Source organism: Saccostrea cucullata, unplaced genomic scaffold, assembly GCF_032062105.1.
Source record: "Saccostrea cucullata isolate Sc308-1 unplaced genomic scaffold, CSIRO_AGI_Scuc_v1 ctg4865, whole genome shotgun sequence".
NCBI lineage: Eukaryota > Metazoa > Mollusca > Bivalvia > Ostreida > Ostreidae > Saccostrea > Saccostrea cuccullata.
Window position 1 is genome coordinate 3,720 of NW_026925948.1, and position 14,950 is coordinate 18,669.

Genomic DNA, 14,950 nt, shown 5'->3' on the forward strand with positions numbered 1-14,950 from the left:
GATTATATACTGAAATTGCAATTTCTTTCTTTGAAATTCTTCTTCACTGCTCATGGGTATTAAACAAACAAACTTAATGTGAAGTTATGATGAGTGAGGGCGCCACATCCAAAATTGAGAATTTCATGGCCCATTGATTATTGATTAGTTTAAATGCAATTTTGTCCCCCTACTCTGCCTATAGGTACATGTATTTGGTAACCAAACTAAGCATGCTTAATGTATAGTTATTTTGAGCAGCGGCACGATGTTTCTTTCAAAATTGTAAATGAAGTGGCCTCTGGTTTAAAACGCGAACCAAATTCAAATGTTTGAAAGTTGTTACAATATGCCCAGGTGACCTATAAGGCCCATGGGTCCCTTGTTCTTTTATCTATCTAGAATGGACACGGCTACTCTTCTGGGAGTGATACTGACCATGATGAACGTGGACAGTCAGATCTTACATGGTGGACATGAACCGGTGGGCAACTGTCCATTGACTAATACAGATGAGCTAGAGCTTCTGTTTAACTCAGCAACCAGGAAAGTGATAACGTCTCATTTTAACATGATGGAGACTCAGATGCTTACATATCAGATGGAGCTGGATAATTTTAAGAAAGAAATTACCGAACAAATAGAGAATATGCAGTATACTGTTCCTGGCGGAACTGAAAAACTAGGTAGGGATTTTCTGTCTCCTGTGTATGAATAACCTATTTAGCAAACGAAAGAGTGTTTTGATTACAATTGCAAGAATTATGATTAAAGATAGAGCGTTCTTCACCCCTTTGAAAAGTATTGATGGGTTATAATGGCTTGCCCTTTTGCTTTTTATTCGGAAAATAAAATTTTTCTTAAAATTACAAAAATATCTCTCAATTTAGAGAGATATCTCTTAAAAAATAGAGATATTCCCCAACTTAAAGAGATATTTCATTTTTAAGAGAAAGGGATATCTCATAAACTAAAAGAGATATTTCTTATACTTAGAGAAATATCTCTTTTGATAAAAGAGATATATCTCTTCAGCTTGAATAGAAATCTCTTTCTCCTTGATTGATATCTTTTTCGTGAAAAAAGATATCTCTGAACGTTAAAGAGATATCTCTTTCATCCTGAAAGATATCTCGTTTACTTTATCTTTCCAAGTTAAAGAGTTATCTCTTAAAGTAAAAGAGATATTTCCCTTAGTTTATGTTAAGAGATATATATCTCTTGTAGTGAAAGAGATATCTCTCAAAAGTGTATTAAAGAGATATCACTCAAGCAAAAAGAGATATCTCTTAATTGCAAAGAGATACCCTTCGTCAGTATTTTTTTAAATTTTGATATATTCCTAAAATATGCCATATTATAGCTTTACTAAACATGACAAGTTATTAAGATTTGACTAAATTTCATATTTGTAATAGTCGATTATTTCATAAGCTTAGAAAATTCGGTCCATTGCATTTGAGATTATAAATATGCTTACTTTCGTTTTCCTTAATGTTAAACTTTTAGCATTTGATCAACGATGTATCCATTATTGTATGTTAATCGTTTCAAACATGGGATTTATAGCATTTTTGTCTACATAGTACATAAATTATTCTGGGCATTGCATGTTCAGTCTTTTTCTTAAAACAGTGAAATTATTCCAGAAACTCTAATTACTCCAGTACTTCTTGTTTCGCTATCGTTTTAAAGTTGAGAATTTATTATTTTATTTCAATGATCACTGGAAAAGAGATATATTTTTCATTAAAAGAGATATCTCTTTAGCTTAGAAAGATATCTCTTTTTGAAAATTTCAAGAGATATCTCTATAACTAAGAAAGATATCTCGTTTAACCTTGTTAAAGATATATCTTTATCTTAAGAGAGATCTCTTCTCGTTTAAAGAGATATCTCTCTAGCTTATCTCTCTTACAAAAAGAGATATCTCCTTTATTTAAAGAGACATCTCTCTCTAATGTATAAAGATATCTCTATTAGTCAAAGAGATATCTCTATAAACTTAAGAGATATCCCTCAATGCTAGAGAGATGCCTCTCTTACTGAAAGGATTTTTTTATTTTATGAATACATGTAAATAGTTAAAGGGCTTGACATAGGATACCATCAAACAAGTTATAGAAATCTTTTCTAAGACTCAATTGTTAAATTCTTAATTAGTGTATAATTATAATTCATTAACGTACAAGGAATGATCGTTTTCAATTCAATGTATAATTCAGTTATATATAATTATATATATATAATTCAGTTCAGTTCCATAACTGGAAGGTCCTGGTTGCGATTGCGCATGCAATAAAATTTGAGCTACCTGTATGCTACATTACTGTCTTTATTTTTTTAAAAATTAAGAAATTTGAAAATTAACATTTCCGTAATCATGATTCAAAAACCCATATATCTAGACCTTATACAGGTAAAATTTTCATTCTGATTGTTTTTTTTTTTATATGAAATCCAACAATATTTATTTCGCATAGTATTAATTACCCTTAACGAGAAATTTGAATTTCAATAAAACCATATGTTTAAGGTTATTGCTACACAATGCTTTCCTGATTTAAAGGTTTACGACTTGTAAATGGACGTTCATCAGGGGAAGGAAGGGTGGAGGTCTACAAGGATGGAGTCTGGGGAACGGTGTGTGTAGAGAGCTGGGATTCTAATGATGCCAATGTGGTCTGTAAACAACTATTTGGATTAGATAGGTGAATGTCTTCTTGATTAGATATGTTTATAATAAATCAATGTTTTATTTATTTATTTGTGTTTGTGTGTGTGTGTGTGTGTTTGTGTGTGTGTGTCCGTTTAAGAGTACTCGTCAAAGATTTGAATTATTAACTGTTATCATTGTTTTTACATATTTAAAGTCAGGGTTATCAGCAACTCACAAGGTGTATTTTTTACACTCAATATTTAAAAGGCAAGGTGTTGCAGTTTCAACTGCAGTATTTGGAAAAGGAGCAGGAACTGTCCATTTAGATTTACAATGTAGTGGTGCTGAAACTGATGTTCTCGACTGTCCTCTTTCAACCACAGCCACCTGTACTCATTCAGAAGATGCCGGAGTTGTTTGTTTTCTTCCTAATCGTACGTGAATGTATTTTACAAATATTATAACCTCTAGATTGGATTTTAAGGCAGTAATCTTGATGTTTTGGATTTTACATTACAGGCCATGTCAGGTTATCCAAAGGAAATTCTACAAACGAAGGCTTAATTGAGGTGTTTATCAATGGGAAGTGGGGTGCTGTCTGTGATCAAGTGTGGGATAATGATGATGCCAAAGTCGCTTGTCGCTCCTTGGGATATTCTTGGTAATATCTTATCATGTCTTTTAAGTTGCAAGAGATTCATTGTTGAATATATTTTTTCATCGTAAAATATTAATTCGCTGATCTCATAACATTTCAGAAAGAGATTTCGTGTCAATTTAAGAAATTTGCGTTTGCTTGACTCTTTGCGAATGTTTTCAAGGCTTTTTGACTTCCATTCTCCATTATAATTCTTGCAAACCAGATATCAAGATAAATGGCAGGAAACGTGTCGCATGTTTCGTATTTTTTTTTAATTTTTATGGATTGATTCAAAGGGGTGTTGCGGTGAATTCGTCGGTTTTCGGATCCGGTAATGGACACATTTGGCTCAATGGCATTAATTGCAATGGGAATGAGGGTACTCTGTTACAGTGTGCAGACTCGGTAACTGGATCCAACAGGTGCAATGCTGGAAAAATCGTTGGAGTTGTATGTAATCCTACGAATAATGGTGGGTAAAAACAATAAAGTATACTTTGTTTTAGGATATACTAAACTTTTATATAAGATTTTTTTTGAAATTCAATTTCAGCTTCAGTTAGAATTGTTAATGGTAGCTCTGTTGATGAGGGTCGAGTTGAAATTTTGATTAATGGCCAGTGGGGAAGTGTGTGTGATAACGGATGGAGTAAAAGTGATGCTGATGTAACTTGTAAAAGTCTTGGATATAAAGGGTAAATTTCCTTTCTTTTTTAATTCATCTTCTTTTCTTCTTTTTTTTTCTTCTTTTTTTCGGAAATATTTGGTTCCATCTTTTCTTGTTTTAAAGAGGTTTGTCCGTTTCCTCCTCTGTGTTTGGAGAAGGCAGTGGCCGGACATGGTTAGACAGAGTGAACTGCTATGGAAATAAAAAGTCTCTCTTTGAGTGCTCACAATCAGTGATTGGATCAAACACTTGTCGTTATGGTAATACAGCTGGAGTGGTTTGTTACAACACAAGGAATGGTGAGTTAAGAGAACAGTTGATAATTCAAGATTTCAAAGATTGATATATTAATTGATTTATCCATTTTTTATTTGTAATTTTATAGATTCAGTTAGAATAGTTAATGGTAGCACTGTTCATGAGGGTCGAGTAGAAGTTCTGATAAATGGTCAATGGAGAAGTGTATGCGACAGAGGATGGGGCAAAAGTGATGCCCAAGTGACTTGCAAGAGTCTTGGATATACAAGGTGTCCTAGTAGACATATTATAATTAAAACTGATGTTAATAAAATATTTAATAAAAATAATTTAGAAATTCATAAAATCTATTAAATGTAAATAACTTAAAAGTTCAAAAATTTTAAAAGTTTTATACATTTACAATGGTAAATTGTACATAAAGGTTTCTAGGTAGATTTGTTGACTAATTATAAATTCTTGACGTATGTCATCATTTTGGTGATATTGCAGAGGTATTCCTGTCGCGTCTTCTGTTTTTGGAGAGGGTCCTAGTCAGATATGGATGTTTAACAGCGTTCACTGCTGGGGATATGAACAGTCTCTACTAGGCTGCACGAAATCAGTAATTGGGTCTGATGTGTGTACTTCTGGTAGAAACGCTGGGGTTGTTTGTTATGAAACAGGAAATGGTAAGTTATCCCGGCAACTTTAGCTGTACTCATATGTGAACGCTTTTTAATTAGCGTCTCATTCTTTGCCCTTATCATTTTTTAAATGCATCTGGAAGCTTGGGTACAAATGCGATAATTAATTATCAGTAAATGAGGAAGATCTGAATCTTAAATACATTTTTACTATAATTCCTTAACTTTACAAAATCTATACATATATGATAAAATACTCGAGGATAATTGCAATTTTTGGATTTTAGAATCGGTAAGAATTGTTAATGGTAGTTCTGAGTATGAAGGTCGAGTTGAAGTTTTGGCGGAGTATTTGCAATAAAGGATGGGATAAAAATGATGCTGATGTGACTTGTAAAAGTATTGGATATTCAGGGTAATTTCTCTTAATTTTTGAAACACTTAGCCTATCAAGAAAAAAGCGCCTTTTTTTTTTTACCTTAATCTATTTTTGCAATGTATTAATCAAGCGTTGCATCAAATGTTTCTGTATTCCTTTTCTGGATATCTTTGAGATTCGTGCAGTTTTCTTGTTTCCTAAAAGTTTGTTTGGTCTGAGAAAATGTAATGTTCAAATAAAAAATATGTAAGAGTCGACTTCCTCCAAATCACTTCCACAACGACCCTTGTTTTTCAGAGGTCTCCCGGTTTCCCACTCTGTGTTTGGAGAGGGACCTGAATCAGTATGGATGTTGTCCACAGGAAATTGTCATGGAGGTGAACCATCGTTACTGGGATGTATTCAGTCAGTAATTGCATCTAACAGCTGTAGTAATGGTGGACACGCTGGGGTCGTTTGTTACCACAATGGAAATGGTATTTCAAAAGGATAATTTTTCATTTACATTGAATGTATGTTTATTAACAAATCAAACATCCTCTTGTCGTTATTATTTGATTCTTTTATAGATTCAGTCAGAATAGTTAATGGTAGCTCTGCAGACGAAGGTCGCGTCGAGGTTTTGATAAATGGTGAATGGCAGAATGTTTGTGACATAGGATGGGACAAGACGGATGCTGATGTCACTTGTAAAAGTTTAGGATATTCAGGGTAAAGTCTCCAACAAAATAGTAGATAAAATAGCGTGTTTCCAAAGCCATCTTCAGAATACTAGTATAATATTTTTACCAATGTTTGTTTGTAATTTTAGATTATTTTAGGATATGACTTTATATGTACTGATATTAGATATAACTTATCATTTCAAGGTAATAATACGAATTCGACGATTTTGATATGGTACTAAATTATTACTTAATGATGACTATTCACCGACTAAATTGTTTAATAAATGAACGGATAATGTCTAATAGCCGAAAAGACACTCTTATATGGAAAAAAAAAATTAAAAGAGACAAATGACGTAATCTGTTCTACAAGATGTAGAGGGTTTATAAAATTTGTTACAGTAAGCAATAATCATTATACATTACACATGTACATGTAAATATTGATTCAAAATTTTCTGTAGAGGGCTCCCGGTCCTATCTTCTCTGTTTGGAGAAGGCGGTGGTGAGATATGGTTGAGTGGTATAAATTGTAACGGAAGGGAAGATTCCTTGCTGAAGTGTCGACAATCTACAATTGGATCAAGCAGCTGTAGTGGTGGGGCCGCCGGAGTTGTTTGCTACCATTCAGAAAATGGTAAGTCCATATATTTCACCGTCTAATGAGATATATACTGCAGTATTCCTGTAAAAGACATATAACTAATCAATCTAATACCCTGGTACTAGCAAAAATATTTTTACATTTCAGTCTTTTCCTTGGGCTTTATCTACTACTTTTTTATCTTTTAAATCAATAATCATTTGCTTTTTTACAGATTTAGTACGAATGATAAGTGGTAGCTCTGTACATGAAGGTCGAGTGGAGGTTTTCTTAATTGGACAATGGCAAAGTGTGTGCAGCAATATGTGGGACACAAATGATGCTAATGTGACTTGTAGAGGACTGGGGTATTCAGGGTAATCAAACATTATATTCAATGCAACTTCTTATTATCAACTATATTTTATAAATCCTTTTTTTAAATAGGAATCAATCTCAAAAGTTGATTAAAGCAATAGAAATTTAAAGAATAGAACAAACTCGGGCCTTAGAAAAATCAGAGGTGAAATCAGGTGTCAAAATGAAATAAGCATTCCGTGTCGACCGGTCACGCGCGCCTTCCTCTTCTCACCCCCATCGAGGGTAAAACGTTGACAATTCAGTAAAATTAACGGTAATGAGAAAAGGCAGCCAACATTTGCCTTCATGAAAGACATTATTTGCCGACAATGTCACTAGCTGTATCGATCAAAGCCTTTATGAAATTTTGAAATTAAACAACACTGTTAGTATTCTTATTTAATCAATATGCTGCCAACATCTCGCCTTGATTTAGAAATTCTTAGTACCGTACATGGAGTAGAGTATAGACATGCTCTTCCGCATGAAATCAACTAGGAGACATAATCTCAAAGGAACTAAGTTGACGATAGGAAAAATTGGAGCCATCACGTTTATTATCAAGTTTTAGTTTTGGGTTGACATTTAAGTCTTTTACTAGTTTTGAATATCTGAATATAAAAAGATGTGTCAGACTCTGTGGTATATCCTATTTTGAGCTGAAAGGGATATATCGATTCAACACAGGAATGGAAATAAATATTATCAATTAATAAAATGTCGTTGATATATCAAAATGTTTAATTTAAGACCAAAGAAAGAAAATTTTTCTTCTTTTCCCGTAAAAAGTTGCAATAGTTTTGAAAAGTTTTCAGATTCACTTAAATACCAAAAAAAAAAATAGGTCTGCTAAACATGGTGCACAATAAGTGCTAAAAAGAGAAATGCAATAGATTTTTTGTAAATGCTGAACTAATTTCTTACCATGTAAAATAAACTGATGATTTCATTTTGTTGTAAAAAGTCTCGGACATGATTACAGATTAAGATGGAAATCTATATAAATTTTCTCTCTTTTGTTTCCTTAATTAAACCCTAACTGTGATTAAAGTTTATGGTAATATTTTGGTAGAGGAATCCCGGCTTTATCAAGTTCATCCTCTGTGTTTGGAGAGACAAAGGACCAAATGGCTGTGAGCAACATTAACTGTAATGGAAATGAAGATTCTTTGATCGAATGTGTACGATCCATAAGCAGAACCAACGTCTGTAACAATGGTAGACACGCAGGAGTTGTTTGTTACAACACCACTAATGGTAAGAGAGAGATTTGGAGAGAGAGAAAGAGAGATGATGCTACTTAACCACTAATTTCAAAACTCTTTTTAGACATAATTCGAATAGAAAACGAAAATTCTACAACGAATAACAGCGTAGTCAATCCAGAGGTACTTATCAAAGGTATTTGGATTGGATTTTGTAAAGACAGTTGGGGTTTCATGGAATCAGAGGTCATCTGCAGAAGTCTTGGCTACTCCGGGTAAATCTCTTTCTCTCTACCTTTCTCTCTCACGTGATTTTTGCGATGTAATTTGATTACATTTCGAAAAATCCCCGATATAAAAAGTAGTTCGAAAATGACCCACTTAAAATTGTATAAAAATATAATCTCGAAAAGCTTAAAGACTTATACAACACTATCATGAAAGCTTTGTTATGTTTTTAAAGATAAATTATTTGGTCTCTATTCTTAACGGAGTAACGTTGTTTTTTGGTATTATTTCGATATCAATGTTTATTAGTTTTTGAATTACCTCATACTTTGGTGTCATTTCGATGATATTGTTCATTAAGTTATACATGTATACCGTGTTGTTTTTTTTCATTGTTCTTTAGTTGTTGAGTCATGTTATATGTGAGTGTTATTTTGATGTATTTTTTCAATAGGCAATATTTACATTTGCTAATGTATTTCCTTATATGACATTATAAATAAATTTGACGTTGGGCAAACCGCACGAGACTATCAGAAAGTCTTGACTGTGACGTCATATGACGCCGTAGTTACGTTGTGTTGCATTTCTATAACAATGTCCAAATAGCGTCTATTTTTCCTTGTAACACGAATAAAAGTAAAATATAAATATAAAAAATAAAGTACGTGATTAAATCTACTATAACGCCCGTCTGGCGTTATAGAATTTGATCACGTGACCGACTTCATGTTTCATCCCAATGAAACTCTCAAAATTATATTTTATTTCCTAATTGAGTGTGTTATTACAATGAAATTGTTCATTAGTTATTTAGTTCCGTTATTCTTTAGTTTTATTTCGATGTAATTGGTTCATTAATCATTGAAAATACATATACACAAAAATTGCATAGTGAAAAAAGATTATCGAAATATTATATAAGCATATAAGAAAAGGACAATTCTTATATTGTAGATATGGTAGGATTGTAAACCGTAGACAAGGTGGGAATACATTTGGTGAACTGTATATAAAAGGTTTTAAGTGTACTGGAGCGGAAAGAACATTAGCTGGATGTAAATTTGGAACCATCGGCCTAGGAGACTGCAGTAATACTGGTGCTATAGAAGTGGACTGTAATACTGATGTGAAAAGTAAGTATAGAACAATATATGGACTCTTCCAGATTTCTCTATAAAGGCTATTTATAGGAAATAAAAAATTTACATGTACAACAGCAATTTAAGAAGTGATAAAAGAAAATATTTTTCTCTTGTTCATGGTTGAAAAATGAAGAAGATCATTATGGTAAGCATAATTCTAGGTTATAGGGTACACAAAGGGCAAAAGAAAATCACAAAATCAAAATAAGACAATTTCCAAATTTTCTCATTCTATGCAAATTTTCATGAAATTTATATCACATTGTGTTTCAGTGAAGGATATGGAGATAAGGAACAGTATTCAAAATCAAAATCCAAAAACAATGCAAAATAGGAGCACAGCAAACACGGACCTCCCCAAAAAAACATTCAGAAAACACAGAGATCCAACTTGCCGATCTAACAAATTTATATATTTCACGCAGGGGCATGAAATAATTTCGCCAAGGGATGCTCAATCCTCTTTGGCACCTGATCCCCTTCTGATAATGTATAAGTCCGTGTTTGCTCTGCTCCTGATTTGTATTAGTTAAATAGACTTTTAAGTTTGAATACTATCTCCATCCATTTCATGCAATAGCAGCACATGCTTTTTTTTTTAGATGTCAGATAGGCAAGCATGTGTCCTGGTTTCCCCGAACTGAAAAGTATCGAAGAACCATGCACACTTACTCTCGAATTCTGCTTACATTTTACCCCAATTTAATATATTATATAATAATCCATAAATGGCAGTTTTGTTAGTAAAACTTGATTGATTGAAAAGAAGTGTTCATTTTCACGTATATACTTTATATATACTATGACAGAGCTATTCCGACTTGTAAATGGGACTTCAACAAATGAAGGACGTGTAGAGGTGTTTATTAACGGGGAGTGGGGAATCTGTCCGCTTGCTCGTCTACGATTTCGCCAGCTTCGGCTATGTCCATTGCATTTCTTAAAGTTAATTCCTTTTCCTTTAGGAGTCTTTTTCTTAATTTTGACGATCTACACTTTTCAACAATTTGATCGCGAATGTAGTCGCCTGGCTTCTCAAATTCATAAGTTACGACCAGTTTGCGCAGCCTAGTCACAAAACTGTCATTTTTTCTGTTTCACCTTGTGCCGCGTTCCTGAACAAATGGCGCTCAAATGCTATGTTCCGTTTTGGTTGGAAGTACACATCTAATTTCTTTTTGGCACCGTCTAAATCATCTCCCTACTCCCCAAGGGTATCAATTATTTCTTTGACTTCATTTCCCGCGGAATGGAGAAACAAAGCCCTTTTGTGCTTTATCCGTATTTCCTGTAGCCATTATGTAAAATTCAAAGGTTTTCTTCCACTTATCCAACCTTTGGAAAACGCTTGTCTGGTCACCATTAACATCAAATGGATTAAGTGCAGGTAACTGCAATGCCTTTGCCATTATTGTTATCCTCGTCGCCAATGTACTGTCCGTGTTCTAGACACCTATAACAGAAAACACTGCTGCTCGGTTTAATGCTTTAATTCTAAACTACATAACTAAATGATTACACAAATCGGCGTGTCTGAAACTGTCAACATCAATTACTGAATTTGTATTTAACATATATATAACATTCTGCTGGTATAGCAAATTCCTAAATGTGGGAAAACATTAAATCTGAATGACTATTTTAAGATATGAACATTACATGACCATTTCCTAATATTTCACCAGTAAACTAAGGATATAAAAAGGAATCACGCTTCTATACTGAATAGAATACTCCTTTGTAAAACAAGCCAATTTTTTAATTTTTAATAAATGTTCGAAAGGATGTATTCACAGTGACAAAAGAATTGACCTATAGGAGGAAACAATTTCCCGGAAAAAGTGATATTTAAATATTAATATTTATTTGTTATTTTCTACAGTATATATGTCGAAATTTTTCAAATTTGTTTTTTATACCTAAAATTTATTATTTAAAACTTTACAATAAACCTCTGAAGTTGACCGAAACACCATTTTGTCCATTAAAGCGTTTATTTTTGCATGAATTTGGCCTAGAAGTCCTTCAAGACAGGTCTGCTCCTAAATAAAATTTAATATTTTTATAGGGTATGATGTAAGGAATGATTTCAGATAGGATTTTTAGGGGTACCTCTGCCCTAGGGTCCAAATTCATAAAAAACCTACAAAAAATAAGAAAATTATTGAATAAGAATAAGAATAAGAATAAGAATAAGAAATAAGAAATAATTGAAAATTTGCTTTAAATTTATACCTTTTATTCTTATAGACGAACTACCTCAGTTGATATATGACTTGGTTTTACACCGTGAAAATCTTCTTTTTAAAGTCGGGGGTTCGAATCCACCTGGCACCTCACTTTTAAATTTCGCCTTTTCAAAGACTATTTTAATTTTTTTATAGACTTGTGTATATCCTATATGTATGCCCATTTTTGATAGATATAAGAAAAACTAAAGAGATATCAAATCGTGACAATCAAATGTGGTGTTGTCAGTCAGGCGGAACAAACCTCACCTAGGATCACATTTTCTCCAAGGACAGGAAGAACTCACTCTGTGTTATTTGATACAGGTATTCTTGGCAGCATTGAGCTGCGATGAATTTCAATTGTATATATTCCTTAGAATTTAATCACATTGATTTTGGCTACATATATCAGTAACTGTACTCCCTTGGATTTCATGTAGGCCTATACTTACCTATACAACTTGCACACATTAATGACATGTCTATATGGTATACATTATATCCACGGATAAATAGCCTAGACATAAAGAATAGAATTTCAGAGACAGAGACATTACCAATATTCACAATCAGAAGTAAAGACAGATATTGATTATTACATTTGGTGATAAGAAACTCAGAAAATCAATGAAAGGGTCCACTTACCTCCACACACTGAAAAAAAGATTTAGGAAAAAACAAATTTTTTAATGCATTCAGCCTAGTGTCATTAATCGGAACGAAAATCGACAAGCTTTTTGTAGAGAAAAACCAAGCCGGTCCTATAGGTCAGATCCCTATTTATTATGAAGTGATCCTTTGACGAGCAACTGGGAATAAGCTAGATACATGTAAGCCTTATTGAGACTTGTCCTTTGGTGTCATCTCTTAATATTCTTCTTAAGAACGATTGGGCCAGAAATGTTAAAACTTATGTGAAACCTATATTACATAGTGTAGTTTCAAGTTTCCTCAAATCAGGAGTCTTGGGGGTAAAAGGGGCCGCAACAGGAAATTAAAACTTTATATTTTGGAAAAATCTTTTAAAAATATTCTTTTCAGGAAGAACACAGCCATGATTAGTCTTATTGATACGTTAGCATCCTCAGGTAATATAGATTCAAGTTTGTTTAAATCATGTCCCCAAGGGTAGGGTGGGGCACAGTAGGGGATTAAATTCTACATAGGAATGTATAGGGAAAATCTTTTAAAATCCTCTTCTAAAGATCAGTCATATTTAAATGGAAGCATTCCCGGGTAATGTGAAGTCACGTTTGTTATAATCATGTCACCATGAGTTAGAATTGGGCTATAAATGGGCGATCGAAGCTATAAATAGAATACATAGGGAAAAGTCCTCTTCTCGAGAACAGCAAATCAATGATTACAATGGCTGAAACGCAATTGTTGCCAAACCAATCGTCTAAATTGTTGGTGAAACGTACGTGGTCGTTCATATTACATTAAATATCATATCAGGATCAATCGTTTGCTGGTTTAATCGTGCGTGATTGTGCGGTAAGAAAATTCGAACAGAATCAAAGCTCACGGCCCTTTTATACCCTTTGATAGAACATGCAACAATATGTCATAAATTACATCTTAACATATCAATAAGAAAAAGAAAATAATTTCTTAAGGTAGTCCGATCCTCAGGTTTATAAAATTAGCTGTTAAGTAATCAAAAATACTCTGAATCCAAGGAAATATATATATATATATATATATATATATATATATATATATATATATATATATATATATATATATATATATATGTATGTATATATATATATATATATATATAACTCATTCTTCAGTGCTGAGTTCAGATGTGTGACCAAAGGGTTATTTTTTAAAAATAATCAATTTCATAATTTAAAAGTATCGTTGAATCCACAAAGTTTTGTAAATTAATTCATAGTATTTCTTTAATGTTATAGGTTAAAGTTAGTCATACATGTATTATATAGGGAAAATTGTATAATCCCCTATATTTTTGCAGAAAAATTGGAATATAAGCAATGCATATACTCATTGGTATCTATAAGGCATTTCTTGTAAATCCAAGAAAAAAATATATAAAAAACAAAATACAACATGATGTAATCAACACATATGCTGTTTAATTATATTTATTACATATATATATATATATATATATATATATATATATATATATATATATATATATATATATATATATATATATATATATATATATAGGTAACAAATACGCGAATCAAAAGTCAAATGTTAAACCAAAAGTACTCGACTCGGACAAAAGTGCACACACAAAACATGAAATTAATATAGTCTATGCCGTGGACACATTCCATGTTTTTTTTTGACTTTCCTGTTATTTCAAATAGAATGATTCATTGGCTGTTATTTTAGCAATCATACTGAAAGCTATTATGTTCGTAACGGTCGTCAATTGAAATCCAGTAAATGCAATACAACAATGATCAATATTTTTTTATTCCTCAACTCATATCCATAAAACTATTTATACTATATCCTTACTCAAGTATCCAATCATATCAATATCAATCTATCTGCTTCCACTTTATTTATTGGAAAATAAAGGAGAAAAGAAATATATTTTAAAAATTCACCAGTATTGAAGAATGAGTTATATATATATATATATATATATATATATATATATATATATATATATATATATATATATATATATATATATATATATATATTGCACACACAAAACATGAAATTAATATAGTCTATGCCCCATTCCTTTGACCCTGTTATTTCAAATAGAAGACATTCTCCGCCCATTCTTCATGACGAAGATTTCTCTTCATATGATCTTACTGACTTAGAACAGAACCTGAGCCAATCAAATAAATGGATTAAAAAATAACTCCTCCCACGGCTGTGTCATATATAATGCTCAAATTGACCGCTCGTTGTACAGTTCGAGCACGCAATCAATATCGAACACACACGGTTTCAGAATAGACTCCAACCCATTCAGGTTAGCACGGGATTATATGAAATAGCTTGATAATTTACTTGGGAAATGGTATGGTGAAGATATTAAAGCTACTGAACTAATGAATGTCCTTGTTACAAGAATAGTAATATCTATATTTTTGAAAAATGATTGTATTAAAATAACAAGGCCCTTGTCAGTAGGAGAGGGTATCGCTGTCAAGGGTCAAATAAAAATTTGATGAAAATTGTTACATACGTAAATCTGTCTTCAAAGACAAGGTTCATCTCTGATATACATGGCGATGATTGTATTTTCTGTATGAACCGAAATGTGAAAAAAATAATATTCAGAAAGGCAACATAAGAATTCAAAATAAACTCC

General features: G+C 32.3%; 1 protein-coding gene across 1 annotated transcript in view; it reads left to right on the forward strand.

The window, feature by feature from the left end:
• The first annotated feature begins 378 nt into the window (after positions 1 to 378).
• Positions 379 to 14,950, forward strand: part of LOC134270139 (deleted in malignant brain tumors 1 protein-like) — a 53,190-nt gene continuing 38,618 nt past the window's right edge. Inside the window, exons 1-9 of the mRNA XM_062752317.1 lie at positions 379 to 665; positions 2,549 to 2,690; positions 2,906 to 3,072; positions 3,158 to 3,299; positions 3,575 to 3,750; positions 3,832 to 3,973; positions 4,069 to 4,244; positions 4,331 to 4,472; positions 4,696 to 4,874. Coding sequence (XP_062608301.1) covers positions 383 to 665; positions 2,549 to 2,690; positions 2,906 to 3,072; positions 3,158 to 3,299; positions 3,575 to 3,750; positions 3,832 to 3,973; positions 4,069 to 4,244; positions 4,331 to 4,472; positions 4,696 to 4,874 — 1,549 coding nt within the window. The 5' untranslated portion in view covers positions 379 to 382. The remainder of the gene's footprint in view (positions 666 to 2,548; positions 2,691 to 2,905; positions 3,073 to 3,157; positions 3,300 to 3,574; positions 3,751 to 3,831; positions 3,974 to 4,068; positions 4,245 to 4,330; positions 4,473 to 4,695; positions 4,875 to 14,950) is intronic.